Genomic DNA, 21,766 nt, shown 5'->3' on the forward strand with positions numbered 1-21,766 from the left:
AATTTCTAAAATTCATCGTAAGTTGAAGACTTGGTCATGGAACCGAAATTGCTTTACCCGATGGCGGGGCGAAAAATTTTGTTATCATTATTTTTAATTTTATTGATCTAAAGTATACAAAAAAATTAAAAAACCCAAAAATCTTTGCTTTTAAAACAATCGCTTTAAAAACGACAAATTTTAAATTTTGTCGAGGGACGGACTAGGTAAACATACCGAAACTACCTAAAGTAAAAGGAAACAAAATTTTAAAAAAATTATTCATTTAAATTGTTTTAATAAATAAAGGTTTATATATATATATATATATATATATATATATATATATATATATATATATATATATATATATATATATATATATATATATATATATATGTTTGTAGTTTATCTTATGTACAAAACAAGGTAAAACATCGCACTTTTAAAGATTAAGTTCAGCAAAAGCTACTAATTTTGACGACAAGACGCAAAATATCAAATGTGATTTAAAATAATATATTTGCAAACTCGGTATTTTTAATCACTTTTCTACACTAATCACCCTCATGAATTTAATTTTTACTGATTTCATGCAAATGAGGGCATTGCATGATCTCAAGTGTGGGGAAGGGTTATAAATTCTCTCGGGTTTACACTTAGTTTATTTGCCAAATTTTGTGAAAATTTGAAAAAATTTCAATAAAATGAATTCAAAATCTTGTTTATACATATTTATGAACGATAAAACTAGGTGTTAATGTCGAAATTATTGTTACCTCGGAAAGAACATAAATGGAGAAACAACCCAAAATGTTAGAATTCATTTAAAATGGAATAAAGGAGAATAAAAAGGCAAATAAAAGAATAAATAAAAGCTAAGTGTGGGAAGAATTTACTAATTTCTTTAAAACACATACCACATATTTGGTACAGATTATTGCAGGTACTTTTGCTTTGGACTAAACTAATCGGTTTTACCCGATTTATTGTAATATATTTGAAAGAAAGATGGATCTGCATGATGAATCAATTCCATCATTAAAAGGAAGTAAAGTCTTCCGAAAAAGACACGCGCTTCTTGATTTATGTCAGGAAGTTGTCGTCCAGACCAGCTGTAGGTTGACGAAAAATCTAGAAAAGTCATATCTAAAATCAGCAGGAAATCCACGGACCTCAGCATCAAACAGGGTCGCCAAGTGGTCAGACTTATCCTAACCATGAGAGAATCTGTCTCGTAAAATGGGGAGGGCGCCGTGCAAATTAGCTTGATAAGACTAATGAATCAGACCCCCCAGAAAGGATAATCTCCTTAAAGATTAAAAATCAGCTTTTAAGCCTGATATTACTCAATCCTTGAGATTGACTTTAAAGATTGAGAAATACAAACTCAAGGAATTCGATGATATCTAAACTCGAGCTTGAATGAGAAAATATTTTGATCAAATTAAAACCGATTTGTTTTCTGAAAACCTATTTTCAAAGCGTTCATTACCATTGAACGTAAAATCCTAAGAATTCACCGGAATTCATTAGGTCACCTGAACTAAATCGAGTGTCAACCGTAAGAATGGTGGTTGAATAGCATGGTCGAAGATAGGATCTTGTGCCAGACCGAAAAATTATAGGGTGATCCTTACTATTGCTGCTACAAAGGATAGTAATTGCATCCGACACGTTTTAAACCATGAACATCTGCATGTCATTAGACATTGCCTTAACAGTTGCTTGTTCAACGCTTTCCTTTACAACCGGACGGTAGTTTACCGAAAGGTAATATACGGAGCAAGTAAACTAGACGTGTGCTTTCCTAATACAAGGTTAGCAAGTGGGTACACAAAACCACGAGTTTTGAGCTAAAATTTTAAAATATGAAACCCACAAAACTCACAAAAACATTTTGCAAACACCGGTGAAGGGTTATTCCGAAAAACTTATCTAGGGTAAAAGCTAGAATGAATTTTCAAAAGATCAAATGTTTTCATAAAGATCCAATTTCCTTAAAGGATCTAAATTTTCATAGTCAGGTGGGACTGTAAACCACATCGTTACTATCATTGTTTATACCGCCGTATCAAAATCACTGATGTATAAAGTGTGAGAATAAAAAGTGATTCGAGTGATGTGTGATTTTATTTTAAGTTCTGTATTGCTTGAGGACAAGCAACGCTCAAGTGTGGGGATATTTGATAGTGCTCCAAATGAACATATATTTAGGCACAATATCCTTCCAATATGTAAAGCTTTTAGTTATTATTGTTCTATTTTTATGTAATATTCGTTTAAATAAATAAGTGCGAAGACAAAAGAAGAAAACAACAATTTAAAGACGCAAACGACCAAAAAGCTCAAAAGTACAAAGTACAATCCAAGTGGTTCAAATTATTGATAAGAAACGTCTCAAAATTACAAGAGTACGAGCCTTGAAAAGCAAAGTACAAGGAAAATTGGTGTAATTATAGTTTAAGTCCCCAATTAGTTGGAATATTTGACTTCGGATATAAGGATAATTTGACGAGGACACTCGCACTTTATATTTATGACTGATGGACTGTTATGGACAAAAACCAAACGGACATATTAAATAATCCAGGACAAAGGACAATTAACCCATGGTAATAAACTAAAATCAACACCTCCAACATCATGATTACGGAAGTTTAAATAAGCATAATTCCTTTATTTCATATTTAATTGCACTTTTAATTATCGCACTTTAATTTATTGTCATTTTAATTATCGTACTTTTTAATTATCGCAACTTTATTTATCGTCATTTTATTTATCGCACTTTTATTTATCGCAATTTCATTATTGTTATTTACTTTACGCTTTAAATTAAGTCTTTTATATATTTAAAATTTTACATTAGGTTTTAACTGCGACTTAAGTTTTAAAATCGACAAACCGGTCATTAAACGGTAAAAACCCCCTTTTATAATAACAATACTACTTATATATATATATATATATATATATATATATATATATATATATATATATATATATATATATATATATATATATATATATTTATACAAATATAGTTTTAAAAAAAATATAGCGTTAAACTTGGCTAGCTCCCTGTGGAACGAACCGGACTTACTAAAAACTACACTACTGTACGATTAGGTACACTGCCTATAAGTGTTGTAGCAAGGTTTAGGTATATCCACTCTATAAATAAATAAATAACTTGTGTAAAATTGTATCGTATTTAATAGTATTTCCTAGTAAAAATTAATACTATTTTGTACCCCTTCGCTTTAACATCACTATTCCCAGCTAATCTTTCCAACATTTGATCAATGAAAGGTAAGGGAAAGTGATCTTTTCTGGTGGCGTCATTTAATTTTCTATAATCAATACCAACACGCCATCTTGTTACAGTCCTAGTAGGAATAAGCTCATTTTTTTCATTTGTGATGACAGTCATGCCACCCTTCTTAGGTACGCATTGAACTGGGCTTACCCATGAACTATCAGAGATTGGACAAATTAAACTTGCATCTAGCAGTTTAATAATTTCTTTCTTAACATCTTGCATATTAGGATTTAGTCTTCGTTGGCGTTGCATATATGTTTTATGACCTTCTTCCATAAGGATTTTATGTGTGCAATACGAAGGACTTATGCCTTTAATGTCATGAATCTTCCATGCAATAGCTGGTTTATGAGCTTTTAGCACAGAAATGAGTCGAGATTTTTCATTTTTCGTAAGAGAAGACGATATTATTACAGGTAATTCATATTCACCATGTAAATAAGCATATTCCAAATGGTTTGGAAGTGGCTTTAACTCTAATATTGGTGGTTCTTCTATCGATGATTTGTATCAATATCTGTCTTCTTCTTTTAGCATTTGAAGTTCTTCTGTTGTTGGTTCATATTCATTAGCCATAAGTGTAGCTAATATTTCAGATTCATTAATTGGTTCAGTTCCTTCTCCTAAAGAACATTCTCCAGTTCCTTGTAATTCTGGAAATTCTTCTAATAATTCTGCATGTGAATCTATAGTTTGAATATAATAACATGTATCATCTGCAGATTGCAGTTGTTGCATGGCTCTATCAACAGAAAAGGTAACACTCTCGTCTTCTATACTTAGGGTCAGTTTCTTACCAAACACGTCTATTATTGCTTTAGCCGTGTTTAAGAATGGTCATCCTAATATGAGAGGAACTCGAGAATCTTCTTCCATGTCCAGAATAACAAAATCTACTGGAAATACTAAAGTACCAACTTTAACTAGCATGTTCTCCATTATCCCTCTAGGATATTTTACTGATCAATCTGCTAGTTGTATGCTTATTTGTGTTGGTTTCAATTCTCCAAGGTCTAGTTTAGCGTATAGTGAATACGGCATTAAATTTATACTAGCACCTAAGTTTGCCAATGCTTCTATTGAACTAAGACTTCCCAGAAAACATGGAATTGTGAAACTTCCTGGATCTCAAAGTTTTTCTGGTAGCTTATTCAGCAACACTGCAGAATAATTAGCATTCATAGTAACAGCCGAGTGTTCTTCCATTTTATTTCTATTTGTGATTAGATCTTTCAAGAATTTAGCATATCTTGGCATTCCTGAAATCACATCAATGAAAGGAAGATTGACATTTATTTGTTTAAACATATCCAAGAATTTGGATTGCTCGGCTTCAAGTCTTTCTTTTCTCATTTTACTCGGGTAAGGAAGTGGTGGTTGGTATGGTTTAACATAAGGTTTAGCTTTAACTGTGTTATCTTCATTAACCTTTTCAACTACCGGTTCTGAGTCCTTCTCTTGTTCAGGTTATGGTGACTGTGTAGTAGGAATAGCATCATCAGAAATTACAGGCATTTCAGGTGGTTTAAGTGTAATACCACTTTTCGTGGTAATGGCTTTAGCTGTTTCATTCCGGGGGTTAGCATTTGTATCGCTAGGTAGACTTCCCGGTTTTCTTTCACCTATCAACCTTTCTAGGTTACTTACTTCTTGTTTCAGATTTTGAATAGAAGCTTGTTGATTTCTAAATGCTTGAGCATTTTGTTCATTGGTTTGTTTCTGAGATGTGAAAAATTGCGTTTGAGATTAAACTAGCTTTGACATCATATCTTCTAAATTTGTCTTTTTATCATCGGTTTGTGGTGGTTTATTTTGAAAAATAGGTCTTTGCTGATTGTAAGTATTGTTAGATACTTGTTGATTGCTAGGACCTTGTTGGTTGTTGTATGAAACATTTCGGTTATAATTCTAATTTTGATTGTAGTTTGTTCTTGGCGGTTGATAATTACCTTGGTAATTATTTCCAGGCCTTTGGTTCATGTATGAAACATTCTCTCTTTTTTCCATTGTTTGTTCGATACTGAGACAATCTTTTGTCAAATGTGGTCCTCCACACTGCTCACAACTAATTCGTATTGCGTGAATATCTTTAGTCATCTTTTCCATTCGTCTCTCGAAAGCATCTAACTTTACGGACATGGAATCAAAGTCATGGCTAGAATCAGCTCTAGCCGCTTTAGATGATCTAATGATGTCTTTTTCTTGATGCCACTCATGTGAGTGGGAGGCTGCGTTATCAATAATTTTGTAAGCTTCAGTTGCGGTTTTCTTCATAATGGAACCACCAGCTGCTATGTCGATGTCTTTTCATGTAGTAATGTCGCATCCTTGATAGAATATTTGTACTATTTGATAAGTGTCTAAACCATGTTGAGGACATCCTCTCAACAACTTTCTGAATCTTGTTCGCGCCTCATATAGAGTTTCATTTGGCTTTTGCGTGAACGTAACAATTTCTCCTTGAAGTCTCACGACTTTAGATGCCTGAAAGAATTGTTTAAGAAATTTTTCAACTAAAACATCCCATGTATCAATCGCCCCTTCAGGTAACGATTCTAACCAATCTTTGGCTTCTTCCTTTGAAGTCCAAGGAAATAACATGAGATAGATCTGTTCTGCCTCAACTTCTCTGATTTTGAATAGTGTACAGATCCTATTAAAGGTTTGAAGATGTTCGTTTGGATCTTCCTTCGGCGCACCACTAAATTGGCATTGATTAGTTACCATGTGTAGGATTTGTCCTTTGATTTCATAATCTGGTGCATTAATGTCTGGTTGAGTAATTGCATGACCTTGGCCAGTGCGTTTAGCTCTCATTCGGTCTTCCATACTTAGAGGTTCCAGATTTTCCATGATTGAAATTGTTGAATCTGAATCACTAGAGGATTCTGACTTAATGGTATCTTCCTCGACAATCTCTGGATGAGTGATTGTGGTTCAAGAGGAATGATTAGTGGTTCAGGATCTCTGAATTGTCCCTGAATATCCTCTGGATTCTCAATTGTGAGGATGGGTTCAAAAAATGGATTATCGGAAATTTGAATTGGAGTACTTGGTCGACTAGATGACGATTCTAAATAAAAATCAACGGCGACAATGTTGGCTAGATGTCTTGATCGTGTTACAGGTGGTGAACGTATGAAAGGTGGTGAACGTTTTGCTCGGTGCATTCACTGAATATCCTATTAGTTATAAAAGATAAAAATTATTAAAGCTATCAAATTAATAGACTTTTCTGATTTTGCCCACGTTTCGAATAGCCAATAGATGCAGCAGGTAGCCAGGACCCTTTAAATCGGAAGCCCACAACTCGCCACTAACAAATCCAACTATTACTACGGACCAGAAAATTTTGGATGTCTATCAATTTAACCACTTAAAATAATTTTTTTCGTCGAAGTTTAAAGAAAATAAAGAAAATTCTATGTCCTAAAGACTAGAATGTAGAAATGAGAAAGAAGAAGAGTGCGTCGAAAAACAAGAGTCGAAAAACAAATGTCGAAAAACAAACATTCGAAAAATAAAAATAAGAAAATAAAGCGTCGAAACTTAGAATTCTAAAAACTTAAGTCTAAAAGTTGCGTCTAAAGTATTAAAGCTTAAAAGAAATTCTATATCCAAAACGGCAATAACTTAAAAGGCACTAAAATCTATTTAATACTAAAGCGATAAGCGATGTCGTACAATTCTAAAGCGCCTAAATCTTAATCTAAAGAAAAAGCACTTGAGGGATTTTACGGCAATGCCTAAAAATCTAGAAATAGAAATAACTATCACAAAATACTAATCTTAAAACAAATTACGAATGATAAATATACAAATTACGAATTATATGTTTAAAAAGATACGAAATAAAAAAAATAAAACTTAAAGTTATAAAAGTACAATTTTTATAAAAATATTATTTTTATATTATTATTTTATAAAAGTATTAATTTTATAAATTAATAAAACTAATTAAAACTTTAAAAATACAAATTTAATTAAAAACTAAAACTATTTAATATTAAATATAAACCATAATTATAATTAATAATAATTAATTTTTACCCTAATTTCGTAATACATGAGGTACCAAGTCAGGCGTGTCAGATGGCTCCGCAAGTGCGGATTTGTTTATGCCAAAAAGCTCCGCGAGTGCGGAGGTTGCAGATTCAGCTGAGTAGCAGGCTCAAATTCGTTCGACAGGTTTAGTTTTTAATATTTTTTTCTGATTTTTAATTTATAGAAATAAAATAATTTGAATAAAAAAAAATGTTACTTATTAGTTTTTTTTATAACTTTTAACAATAAACAAAAATATAAACTTTTTAATTTTAACTAAACTTAAAAATATAGATATGTATTTTTCTTTTTCTTGTTTTTATATTTTTGTTTTTAATATTTAAAACTTACTATATTTTTACAAAAATAGATTAAAAATAAATATTTTTTTTAGAAAAATAGCGTTTCGCTTCGGCATTCCCCGGCAGCGGCGCCAAAAATACTTGATGTTATGATAGGTGTATACGAAATAGTTATATTTTTATTGTGAAATACTATTAAATACGATACAATTTTACACAAGTTATTTATTTATTATTAGAGTGGATATACATAAACCTTGCTACAACACTATAGGCAGTGTACCTAATCGTACAGTAGTGTAGTTTTTAGTAAGTCCGGTTCATCCACAGGGAACTAGCCAAGTTTAACGCTATATTTTTAAATTATATTTGTATATATATATATATATATATATATATATATATATATATAAGTAGTATTATTATTATTATTATTATTATTATTATTATTATTATTATTATTATTATTATAAAAAGGGGTTTTTTACTGTTTAGTGACCGGTTTGTCGATTTTATGTCTTAAGTCACAATTAAAACCTAATGTAAAATATTAAAAATAAATATAACTTAATTTAAAGCGTAAAGTAAATGACGATAATAAAATTGCGATAATTAAAAGGGTGATAAATAAAATGACGATAAATAAAATTGCGATAATTAAAAGTATGATGAGATATAAAATAAAGGAATTATGCTTATTTAAACTTCTATAATCATGATGTTTGACGTGTTGATTTTAGTTTATTACCATGGGTTAGTTGTCCTTTGTCCTGGATTATTCAATATGTCCATACGGTTTTTGTCCATAACAGTCCATCAGTCATAAATATAAAGTACGAGTGTCCTCGTCAAATTATCCTTATACCCGAAGTCAAATATTCCAACTAATTGGGGACTTAAACTGTAATGAGGTTTTAATACATTGTTAATGATTACACCAGGTTATCGACTGTGTGCAATCCAAAGTTTTAATACTTTATTAACAATTACACCAAGTGTCCTTGTATGTAATACACCCCTGTTTTAATGAGTTCATTGACTATTAATCCATCCCCGTATCCGGTTAAATGAACGATTATTAGTATTTATAAATATCCCGCCCATCGTATCCGATTGAGTGTATGTGGTTATTTATAATTACTTCAAATTGTAAATCTCTATATTAAATTAACGAACTATCATTCAGTTAAACAAATATAAAGCCCATTAATAATCCATAGTCCAATTTCCACAAGTGTCGGTCTTTTGTCCAAACCCCAATTATGGTCCAAAGCCCAATAACCCCGTCTTTAATATTTAGCCCAACATCACGATTACTTCGATTTAAATAAGCATAATAATAACTTAGCGACGAGACATTAATTTAAAAAGGTTGAACATAACTTACAATGATTATTAATAGCGTAGCGTTACACGGATAGAATTTCGACTTACAAACTTAAAAATTCGCCAACATAACCTTATTATTATTAAACTTTAAATTAAAATTAAAATTAAAATTAAAATTTTATATATATATATATATATATATATATATATATATATATATATATATATATATATATATATATATAATCGAGCAGAATGCGCGGCCTTTTATAGGCCCACTTGATCACTGTGTGCTCCGCGAGTGCGGTATTTTTGTTCTTCATCGCTCCGTAGTCGCGGAGCTATGGATTCCAGCTCATAGATCAAATCCAAAACGTGGGCTGCGGATAAATATAATATATAATATATATATATAAGTAATTATGTATTATATTATATTCTCGTGCATAGTTGACTTGTAACTTTTGGTCCGTTGCGTCGCACGTTGATAGTTGGTTCATGTCTCGGTTTCGGATTTTCGAACGCCTTTTTGTACGATTTAATATCTTGTACTTTGCGTTTCACGGCTTGTACTCTTGCCATTTTTAGATGTTTCTCATCAATAATTTGAACCACTTGGATTGTACTTTGTACTTTTTAGATTTTTGGTCGTTTGCGTCTTCAAATCGTCGAATCTGTCTTTTGTCTTCACCTTTTATTATTTAAACGAATATCACTTGTAAATAGAACAATTGCAACTAAAAGTTTGTCTTTCTTGAAGGATAATGCTATGAAATATATGTTCGTTTTTAGCATTATCAATCTCATTAAGTATAATAACAATGGATTAATTACATTTAACAAGATCATTAACTCAAAGGTTTCAAAACAACACTTACATGTAACGACTAACGGTGACTTAACGACTCAGTTAAAATGTATATACATGTAGTGTATTAAGATGTATTAATACACTTTTGGAAGGCTTCAAGACATATATTAAAACACTCATAGTTAACAAAAATGGTTACAATTCTATTTTCATTCATTTTCATCAACAATTCTACTCGTATTCATCCGTATTCGTACTCGTACAATACCCAGCTTCTAGATGTATTTACTATTGGTATATACACTTCAATGATCAGCTCTTAGCAGCCTTAATGAGTCACCTAAACATGTGGGAACCATCATTTAACATCTAGCATGAAATATCTAACAAAAATACAAACTAAATGGAACCTTATATGGGAGCATCATTCACGTTTTCAACCATCACCATAAACACTTTTATTTTTCAACTTTCATGCATCAAACTACTCTCTCTCAAGTTTTCTCTCATTGTTCTAAGTGTTCTTCATCATTTTCTTCATAATCTAGCTCAATCTAGTTCAATCTAGTTAACCTAGATCAACTTCCAAAACAACTACTCAAGAACACATCAAGAACACTTTCGAGTTTGCAAGTCTACTTCCAAGCTTTCTAATCCATTCCAAGTAATCATCCAAGATCAAGAAACCTTTGTTATTTATAGTAGGTTATCATTCTAATCCAAGGTAATATTCATATTCAAACTTTGATTCAATTTCTATAACTATAACAATCTTAATTCGAGTAGAAATCTTACTTGAACTTGTTTTCGTGTCATCATTCTACTTCAAGAACTTTCAAGCCATCCAAGATCCTTTGAAGCTAGATCATTTCTTGTCACTTTCAGTAGGTTTACCTACTATACTTGAGGTAGTAATGATGTTCATAACATCATTCGATTCATATATATATATATATATATATATATATATATATATATATATATATATATATATATATATATATATATATATATATATATATATATATATATATATAACTATATTATTCGAAGATTTAAACTTGTAATCACTAGAACATAGTTTAGTTAATTCTAAACTTGTTCGCAAACAAAGTTAATCCTTCTAACTTAACTTTTAAAATCAACTAAACACATTTTCTATATCTATATGATATGCTATCTTAATGATTTAAAACCTGGAAATACGAAGAATACCGTAAAACCGAATATACGTCATCGTAGTAAAACCGGGAGCTGTTTTGGGATGGATAATTTAAAACTATGATAAACTTTGATTTAAAAGTTGTTCTTCTGGGAAAATGATATTTCTTATGAACATGAAACTATATCCAAAAATCATGATTAAACTCAAAGTGGAAGTATGTTTTTCAAAATGGTCATCAAGATGTCGTTCTTTCGACGGAAATGACTATCTCTTTCAAAAACGACTTGTAACTTATATTTCCGACTATAAACCTATACTTTTTCCGTTTAGCTTATTAATCTTTGGTTCGATATGAAACCATAGCAATTGGATTCACTCAAAACGGATTTAAAACGAAGAAATTATGGGTAAAACAAAATCGAATAATTTTGCTTGTTTTAGCTACGTGAAACTTTGTAACAAATCTATACCAACTATAACTTAACTAACTTATATTGTATTATACATGTATTCTAACATATATTATGTAATCTTGATAGACCATAGACACGTATACAATGTTTTGACATATCATATCGACGCCATCTATTTATATTATTTGGAATAACCGTAAGTCACTCTATATGCGGTAATGATCGAGTTAGCATATAAAGGGTCGAGGTTGATTCTAAAATAATATATATACTTTGAGTTGTGATCGAGTCTGAGACTTGTATACACTGGGTCGTGGATTGATTCGAGAAAATATATTCATTTATGTACTACTAACTGTGGACTACTAATTGTGGACTACTAACGTTGGACTGATAACTTAACAAACTTAAATCGTTAAAACGTAATATATATATATATATATATATATATATATATATATATATATATATATATATATATATATATATATATATATATATATATATATATATATATATATATATATATATATATATATATATATATATATATTTGTTATAGGTTCGTGAATCGACCCGTGGCCAAGTCTTATTTTCCGGCGGAGTGAAAATACGTGAAAGTGAGTTATAGTCTCACTTTTAAAATCTATTATTTTTGGAATGAGAATACATGTAGTTTTATAAATGTTTTACAAAATAGACACAAGTAATTGAAATTACATTCTATGTTGAATTATTGAACCGAATATGCCCCTTTTTAACTTGGTAGCCTAATAATTGGTGTTTATTATAATTGCCACCAATTGACGCGAATCCTAAAGATAGATCTATTTGGCCCAACAAGCCTCATTCGAGTTACGGATGCTTTAGTACTTCGATTTATCATATCCGATGAGAGTCCCGGAATGATGGGGATATTATATATGCATCCTGTTATGGTCGGTTACTAGGTGTTCATCATATGAATGATTTTTATGCAGATTGCTATATGCATGCATGATGTTTATAAGAAATGGAAATATGAAATCTTGTGGTCTATTATTACGATTTGATAAATATATAGGTTAAACCTATAACTCACCAACATTTTTGTTGAGCATGTTTATTCTCAGGTGATTATTAAGAGCTTCCGCTGTTGCATGCTTAATAAAGACAGGAATTGGAGTCTGCATGCTTGTAAAATATTGTTTAAAAACTGCATTCGGAGACTTAAAATGTTGTGTAATATTATTGTAAACCATTATGTAATGGTCGTGTGTAAACGCTAAATTTTAGATTATCATATTTGATAATCTTCGTAATTCTTTTAAACCTTTATCGATAAAATAAAGGTTATGGTTTGTTTTAAAAATCGAATGCAGTCTTTGAAAAACGTCTCATACAGAGGTCAAAACCTCGCAACAAAATCAATTAATATGAAACGTTTATAATCGATATGAACGGGACATTTCATATTATATATATATACTAGTTAAAGACCCGCGGTTTCGAGGGTTTTATGAAATGATAGAATTTGATAGAGTATTTGTTAGGTTTATTAAAAAGCAAACAATATTAGATAAACCACAAAGAGTTGTGATATATTCAATAACATAAATAGACCTCATAATACGTTGCACATATCTAACCATCAAAGAGTTGTAATAAGAAATGTTTATGATTAAAAGTACATACCAAGCTGAAATTAAAAGATTTTTTTATCATAGATGGAAATACTAAATAGATACATATATAACTATTTCATTAGCATGAGCGTCATAAGAATTGACTCATTATATAGACCTACGAATTCGCGGAGATTTTTTAGAGATGAATCACCGTTGACTTGTATGAATCACCGGGTAAAACCCTTTACCCAAAAATAAAAAATAAATAAATTGATTCGGTTGTAATATTTGTGTTACCTGACTTATAATCAATGTAGGTTTTTTGAACCTAAAAACAATACATATAAAATAAAATTGAAAGTCTAACACTGTAAAAAAAAGCTAACATCCATTTCGTCAGGAAAAAGACCCACGAATTCGTGGGATTGGTTAAAATAAATTGTTGTCATAAAGTAAAACATAAGGTTTCATGTACTTGTAACTTTTCTTTGATTTCGGAGTATATGATATACAGTAGACATGAAAAAGAATATGATATACTTCAAACATATCTTTTTTGGGTGTCATGTGGCGGCTTGAATATCAGGTACATGCATAAAGTAAATGGCAATAACTACTTTTATCAACATATTGTACTACTACGAAATTTACACTATAATATTAATGGGTCGTGCGTTGCACCGGTATTTTGTTAACAATTGTTAATAGGTTAACAATACAAATTACTTGACATTAAAGTTGTAGTAAGGGTAAACATAGCCAATACTTTTATAAAATTGCTTGTAGATGGTAAATATATGTACTACAACATCTTCTGCCTTTTGTGATCTGCCTTTTGTTTCTGATGTTGAATACATCAATAATCAGCTATTGTTGTTGGTATATTTGCTTCTTCATGTTGCACAGAAATTGCATGTAAATTGCTAAAATCACAAAAGACCAAAAAATAATGTAATAATTGACACTATATAACATAATTAATACCTATAAGTGGAGGACTCGTCTTTCAATAGGAATTGGAATGAAAACGTACCCTGATATTCACTCCGCTGTATACACTTTTTCTTCTTATTGTGAAAATGTTTAAAAACAAAACTATGAGTAACTTAATGACTTAAAAGATCATCAACAATGTTTTTTTCCAACTTTTTTTTATGACTTTTCTGGTAGTATGATAAAAGGCATTATAATAATGGAGATAACTAACTCTGACATTAGTAACGGGAAAATGGTTGAGTTATAAGAATAACACTATTCAAATGAATAAACTTACCCAAATAACCTTATAAACACAAATTAATAAGCATTCTCAATAAACACATATTTTCTTTTCTTAAAAGAGTTTCCCCACATACTTGTTGATCTGATGGCCAAACATAATTTGTTTGAATCTAAATATTGTACTGATATTAATGAGGTATATATATATATATATATATATATATATATATATATATATATATATATATATATATATGTGTGTGTGTGTGTGTGTGTGTGTGTGTGTGTGTGTATGTGTATATATATATATGTGTATATATATATATATGTGTATATATATATATGTGTATATATATATATGTGTATATATATAAATTATAATTTATATTAAATTAAAAAGCTATTATTATGTCTAGATGAACATTAAACCAAATGTTTTTCACAAGCTTGAAATTTCTAAAGTTTCAAAATGTACTAACGAACAATTATTAAGTCTATGATGAACATTAAACCAAATGTTTTATAGAGGATTCAAATTTTTAAAGTTTCAAAATGTACCAACGAATAAATAAAAAAACAAAATTTTGATTCAAATTAAATAAATTATCTCCGATATCGTGATGTAGTTTTAGGCGATTGAATTAAGAATTGTGAATGGTTATCTCATATCTTCGTTGTATTTTCCCACATATTTGACAATTTAGTTATTTTTTAGGTGATCATGAACTGTGAATAATGCCATAATTTTTTGTCTTGTTGTTAGTACTTTGTGTATCCCTGAGAAAGTCTTTTGTCGTAAATCGTCAGCCTATAATGAGTTGAAACATTATATTTGTAATAAAATGCATGATATTGTAATATTTGTTTAATTATTTAGAAGATGTATGAAGTTTATGATTTAGTACATCTCATCCTTAAAGTTGTGCATAATAGTAAGCTTTCCAACTTAAAATGACATAGAATTATGATAACTTAACATTGTCGATTCGTCTCCTTTATTCACAAAATCTTTCCCTGTTAAAGTATTTGATATTGTGGGTTCTTTATTTCTAAATTTTGTAGTAAGTGCAATCTCTTCACTTCTAATTTCAGATGTTAAAGATTTCATTTTTTCAAGTTTAGGTCCAATAACTTTAATATGATTGTTGATTAACTGTCACAATCAAGATTAAGTTAATGTATGTTAATCTTAAAATTAAAATATGAAAAAGTAGTTAATATAAGCAATAATAATAAATAAGGTAAAGAAATAGTTTCGTGTACTTGCTTGTAACATATCAGTTGGACATAATCCACTCATCCACATTATGCACCGCTCAGTAGAACACATCCAAGTTCCATATGTAATACTAAAGACATCAAATTTAGTAGCAAATTTTTTCATATTAAATAAACTATAGAAATGTGATAATATGTTTTCGATAATCGGTAGAATGTCATCTCCAATGAATTCTCCAATCAATCTTCTACATAGTTGTAATATACGTTAGTGAGGTAATCAATCACTATACGTTTTGATAAAGTTAATCGGATCTTCAGGAGATATTTAAACAAAAACTTATAAAGTATACATATTATTGTTTTATAAAAGATCGAAGTATATAAATTATATTAGATTAAAATGTACCACGATTGAGGTCTTAGTTCCTAGCAATCTGTAAATGTGATATAATACTTTAGCAATGTAATTGTAAATGGATTGAGAATTGAAAGTCATAAATTCGTATATTTTTTATTTTTTGGTGAACATGTAAAAAGTACCTTTTGTAGTAGTTCGTTTTGTAGTTGTATTTCATTGTTCAGTTGTATAACGTTTTCTTCCATCTTAGTGAAGTACGTCTACGATAAAAATATAATTGTATGTTAACTACAACAATTTGAAATTAACAATTACTATTGTCATTCTAACAATCGAAACCTTTTTTTTTTTGAGGTTTTTCATAACTGCTTCTCTATTCTTTATTTTTTTCTTTTCGTTCTGCAAATTTTAAAAAAAATTAATAATATATTACTTATATTTGACTCACGTAAATGTAGTTAGAATAAATTATTTAAATTTTTGTAATATCATATTTTATAAGTTAATAAAACATATTATTAATGCTTTTGTCCTTTCAGAACTTCTACCAGACTAATTATTGTGCATATATATATGTGGCCTCCTACTATATATGGCCTCCTACCGATCTTAATTTCTATCAGCAATTCAATCAACATATCTCGCTCCTTAAACAGTAAACCCTAAACCCTAAATCTAAACCTTAAACATACTAAACCCTAAACTATAAACCCTAAACCCTAAACCTAAACCCTACAACTTAAACGGTATACCCTAAACCCTAAACCATAAATTCTAAAATCTAAAGCCTAAACCCTAACCTGTAAACCATAAACCCTACACACTAAACCCTAAACCCTAAACCCTATACACTAAAACTTAAACCCTATATCTAAACCCTAAATCCTAAACCACCAACTCTTTACCCTACACACTAAACTCTAGACTCTAAACCCGAAAGCACATACCCTAAAACCTAAACCTTACATTCTAAAATCTAAACCCTAAACCTCAAACCTTAAATCCTAAACCCTAAACCCTAAATCTTATACACTAAACCCTAAACCCTATATCTATACTTTAAACCATAAATTGTAAAAACTAAACCCTAAGCCCTAAACCCTAAACTCTAAATCATAAATTCTAAAATGTAAACCTTAAACCTTAAATCTAAACCATAAACCCTAAACACTAAACCCTATACACTAAACTCTAAACCCTTAACCCTACACACCGAACCTAAACCATATACCCTAAACCTTAAACCATAAATTCTAAACCCTAAACCCTAAACTCTAAAACATAAACCCTATACATTAAACCCTATATCTAAACCGTAAACACTAAACCCAAAACCATAAACCATAAAACCTTAAATGCACCTGACAACAACCATAATAATTCCGAGAGGAAATGCACCTGATAGATAATAACACATCCGAGATCAACATACCTTTTTTATTCCGTTCTATGGGACCCACCAACCAACTATTTTGTGTTTCATATAATGACTTGGATGCAAATTGGGTGCTGCTTTACCGAGTATAATCATGGTTTCAGTCATCGGTGGTTGTTGAGTCGGCAACGTATAGTTCTAGTACCCACCCATGGATCCCCTCTTTCACATAGAGGCAGTGTAAAATGTTATATTGAAAATGGAAATTGAAGATATTATTGTTTATGGGAATTATATACCTATGTATCAGCCAAAATACTCGACGTCTCGATTTACACCATATAGCAGCAACCTATAATAATGAAAAAACATCCATATTTAACAATCGTAAATGTTTTATTTTGTTAATACACTGTTAAGATGTAAATCTCATTATAGCCCAAATAGATGAACCATTTTAGTTTTTAATAGATTATAATTTATATAAGTACCAGACGGCCTACCCTTAATAAGCTTGATGAAACTTAAGCCAAATAGATGATTTACAGTGCATAAGAATAACATGAAATGAGCTTCATGAAGCATAATGAAACTGATGGTCGACTTAGATGCATCATATTATAATATACACAATTACATAAATATCATTCTTTACTTCAAGCTCGATGGTGATTCCCAAATCAGGCTACACATATATCTTAAATGTATGATACATTTAGGATATGGTATACCTCATGAGGGACTTGATGGTGTTTAGTTGTAAGCTTTATGTTAATAAACGAAACTTCTACGTCAACGCGTGTAACTAAAATCCGTTTCTTAATGGTTAAAAGATTAGTATAACAGCATGAAAAAATTTCACACACCTATGAGGCCGTGATACAGGGTACTTCCTATTTGAGTTTCACCCACCCTTCCAGGCATACACATTTGTTCCTCCAAGCCCAAAAGTATTTGACAAGGCTGCTCTAATCAGCATTTCCTTTACAGCAGTCACTGGCATAAAACCTTCACCAAAAATAGGATATGTGTTGCTCAAGTTGAGCAAACATGAATAAACAAACTACACTTCTTATATGTTTACTGACCATACAACAATAAATCACGAAGCAACAATATCGCATGGAGTCTATAAAACATAAGTCACAAAAGTAAACATCAACAAATAATGAAACATAAATAGCACATACTGTTTACAAAACATAGATCATTTATGAACATCAAAACCCAACTATATTTACATTATTAACGAATGCAGTAAATTACAAGGCGAATGAAAGAATAACCTGAAGAGTTAAACGGAGTAGAGAAAGTGCATGTTGATGCAATTGGCATGGGAACTGACGAAGTAGTAGTCACTCTAGCAACCAACCCGAAAACTTCAGTGCAGCAGTTGAGATATGTCACACAAACGACCACAGCGACGAAGACGAAACATAAAAACAGGAACATCGAAAATACTAATTAAAAAAAGATATTACTTAAACGTAACTAAAAAAATTTAAAAAAAAAAACATTAAACAAACTTACTACAAAGTGATCTGTTAAGTAAAACCCAAACTGACCTGCATCAACATTTACATACAATTATAACTTGCCATAACAAACACAGCAAAAATAATAAAACTTAACAAATTATCGACCTTAACAAATTAAATTCATTATGAGACGTACGTTCCTCTCTAGGCGACACAAACCACGTTTCTCCTTGACGGCGAACCGATACCCGCAGAAAATTTATCTTCCCATTTGTACCTGTTAGTATGGAACTTCTGTTATCTGACCGGGCTTGTAGTTGGTTGAATGAGGCGAAGCAAAAATAATGTGTGGGGAATCCTTCAGGTGAGATAGTATCGCACTTGGTATAAAACAAAATTTAATAGGTAAAAAAATAAAATAAACATATAGGTAAAAAAAAATCTTAAGAAAACATTGCCAAACTAAAGCCATACCATCATGTTGCAAAGTTAGCAGTCCACAAGAGCCCGAGAAATCGTTATTACTATCTCAATCACCAACGACATTTGAAAATCCACATTCATTAACAGTAGGAACTGGTAGAACATCACTTCTATTATCTACAAAACACATAATAGATGAAAAATTATCATCAACGAATATAAAGAAAACCAAAAGATCAAATTACTTACCAGTTATAACATGACAACTCATAATTAGATAAACGACTACTCGAACACAACGACATTTGACAACCCAGAATCAGACAAACGACTACTCGGAAATTGTGAAAATCCAGAACCAACAACAGGAGAAGGTTGCAAAATATCACATTCATAAGTAAGTGAACTAATAATATTATGCGAATTACCTACATATTCAAACATATACACACATATAAAACAAACAATAAAGCACTTTTTCCATGAGCTTTTAAGATATTAATTCCCTATTACACAAAAAAGTCATAAGCAATTAAAGAAAAATATACTAATGGTGATATTAACAACAAACCTTGATTGGATATTAGATTTCACCCAGCACATTTGTCATTTTAACTGATTGTACAGCTTCAAATACCTGTGGATGTTTTTCTTCAACTCTCTGCCCAGTTTCTTAGTCTATCGGCTTCTGCTGCATATAATGCTCTTCCCTAAAAATTAGAAAACTTCACATTAGTGATTAAACCTAATTAAAGTAAACATAGTAACATATAACAAACAACAGATAAATTTCAAACAAACACGATTGATTGATTAGCAATACCTTTAATTGAAAGCCGCCTATAAAGATGCTCAAAACGATTAATTGATTAACCTAATAGACGCATATGATTCGCAATCTTTGTTCTCTATCGGTTGGAAACCTAATTGTCTTGCGATTCTGAATTGTGGGATTGAATCATGGAGATCTGGAATGGTTATTAAGAAGATAGAAACAAAAGAGATTAGGTTATCTCTTTATCCCCGTGATTTTCTTTTATTAAATTATATATATAGTAAACCGTAACAAAAAGTCATAGCCAATGTATTTTGATTGAGGATTTATACAAAAAATCATACCTGCGTTCTTTAATTGGGGAACAAACATCAATGCTTTAAGGATTCAATAGAACCCTAGAAGATATCTAGCACCGGAGTCAGGATCTCTTTGAATCGATGAGTTAAATTTGTTAGTAAGTGTATATTTGATAACTCCCAATTGAACGAAACCCCTCATTTTGTTAGAAGCGGCCGTGTTTTTTTATTTTATTAGAAGGGTATTTTAGGGATGGAGTGCATGTAAATTTGATTTATTAGCTAATTTTTTTAGTGGATGATTAAGTACCGTTGGATCAAGGGATATTATAATGTAATTTTCTAATCTAATGGTAATTAAGGGGGTTTTGAAAATATTTATTAGCTAATCGACTCTCTTTTAATGTATATAGTGAAGTGATATTGTGTTGAGTATATGCTAATGTGGTTTGTGATATTGTACGAATTGTTAGCATTATAAGTATGATGGCATGCTATTTGAGTTATAAACTCGTATGAGGTATTTGGTGGGTGCGATTGCAAATAGATGGGTTATATATGTGTATGTATAATTGTTGCACTCACTAAGCTTTGCTTACCCCTCTCATTGTTTACTTTTTAGGTACGAACGTGGAGAAAGGGAAGGGGGTTGTTGGGCATTAGATAATCCCAAGTTGGTTGCCTAGGAGGAGCTTTTGGAAGTCGACTTAATGTTTCAGGTAGTTTAGCCCCAAACCATACTCGGGTGTTGTTTGGTTTAAAACTATCATCTAACGGGTCGAACTTGTAAACCTTTGATTAAAGGCCTTTGTGCCTCTTTTTGTAAACATTAAACTTGTGGTATGTTTAAACGGGTGGTATGGAACGGTTTACATCATGTAACCATTTAAATGGCGCGTTAATGGTTTATTATTTAAAAAATAATAATTTAGCCGGGTTGAATACGGGTTGGGTTGTTTCATGATAATGGAGGAAACTGATCATTATTCAAAGTGTAATTCACCTTATAGGAATTATCCGGCATGTTCTCCCTATTAATCTCATCTTCACCTTCGGATGCTTCATTTGATGCTGATTGAGATTCGTTATCACTCTGATTGTTATCGATCGTAGTTGATTTCAAATTATGCACTGAATCTGAAAATTTAACTGGAACTTCTGTTTTTCTTCTAGATCTACGAGCCATAATTGAGAACAGGAGATGAATCGAGTTAACGAGAATGAAAAAACAGCAATTGATTGTACGAATTTGATGAAAAAATGTTGAAAAAAGCTTGAAATTAGGTCAAAAATGGTGGCGATCTGAAGTCCCGCCATAATCGCCTTTTCCCAAGAGAGAGAAAAATCATTTTTTTTAGTTGTTAATTTGTGGGTTTGGTCTTGCTGCCCCTGCAGTAAGGTTACACCTACATTATAGTCGTTTTAAGTCGAAACACCATGATCCAACCCAATTATAGCTGAAAACAATACTGTTTAGTGTTTACCACAAATTCAAACAAAACACAAACGGAAACAAGGCTAAACGATTATTCAAAGCAAACGAGCAGATAACTAACAAGTCATAAAAACATATTAATTCAAAAATCAAAGCCAAATTCTATGGAATTAACAGGTACTATACCTAAACTTGTAAAGTTAATA

The 21,766-nt window shown here is 30.7% G+C and overlaps 1 protein-coding gene across 9 annotated transcripts; it reads right to left on the reverse strand.

Moving 5' to 3' along the window:
• Positions 1 to 13,661: 13,661 nt before the first annotated feature.
• LOC139895941 (uncharacterized) lies at positions 13,662 to 20,313 on the reverse strand. 9 transcript variants are annotated; one of them, XR_011776077.1, is made up of 10 exons: positions 20,171 to 20,313; positions 19,875 to 20,019; positions 19,623 to 19,761; positions 19,103 to 19,228; positions 18,794 to 19,008; positions 18,681 to 18,715; positions 18,437 to 18,529; positions 17,450 to 17,502; positions 13,960 to 14,042; positions 13,840 to 13,866 (listed from the first exon to the last, which is right to left on the reverse strand). XR_011776077.1 is itself a non-coding variant. In XM_071878495.1 (9 exons), the coding sequence occupies exons 4-8, from the start codon at positions 19,106 to 19,108 to the stop codon at positions 17,483 to 17,485; spliced, it is 369 nt and encodes a 122-aa protein (XP_071734596.1). In that variant the 5' UTR covers positions 19,109 to 19,228; positions 19,623 to 19,761; positions 19,875 to 20,019; positions 20,171 to 20,313; the 3' UTR covers positions 13,662 to 13,898; positions 17,450 to 17,482. The 9 variants fall into 9 exon arrangements, 4 of the variants coding, with proteins under 4 accessions (XP_071734596.1, XP_071734594.1, XP_071734593.1 ...); XM_071878495.1 differs by lacking the exon at positions 13,960 to 14,042 and having other exon boundaries at positions 13,662 to 13,898; XM_071878493.1 differs by lacking the exons at positions 13,840 to 13,866; positions 13,960 to 14,042; positions 17,450 to 17,502 and adding an exon at positions 17,818 to 18,158 and having other exon boundaries at positions 19,689 to 19,761.
• Between the last annotated feature and the right edge of the window lie 1,453 nt (positions 20,314 to 21,766).

This window comes from Rutidosis leptorrhynchoides, chromosome 3, assembly GCF_046630445.1.
Source record: "Rutidosis leptorrhynchoides isolate AG116_Rl617_1_P2 chromosome 3, CSIRO_AGI_Rlap_v1, whole genome shotgun sequence".
NCBI classification, from domain to species: domain Eukaryota; kingdom Viridiplantae; phylum Streptophyta; class Magnoliopsida; order Asterales; family Asteraceae; genus Rutidosis; species Rutidosis leptorrhynchoides.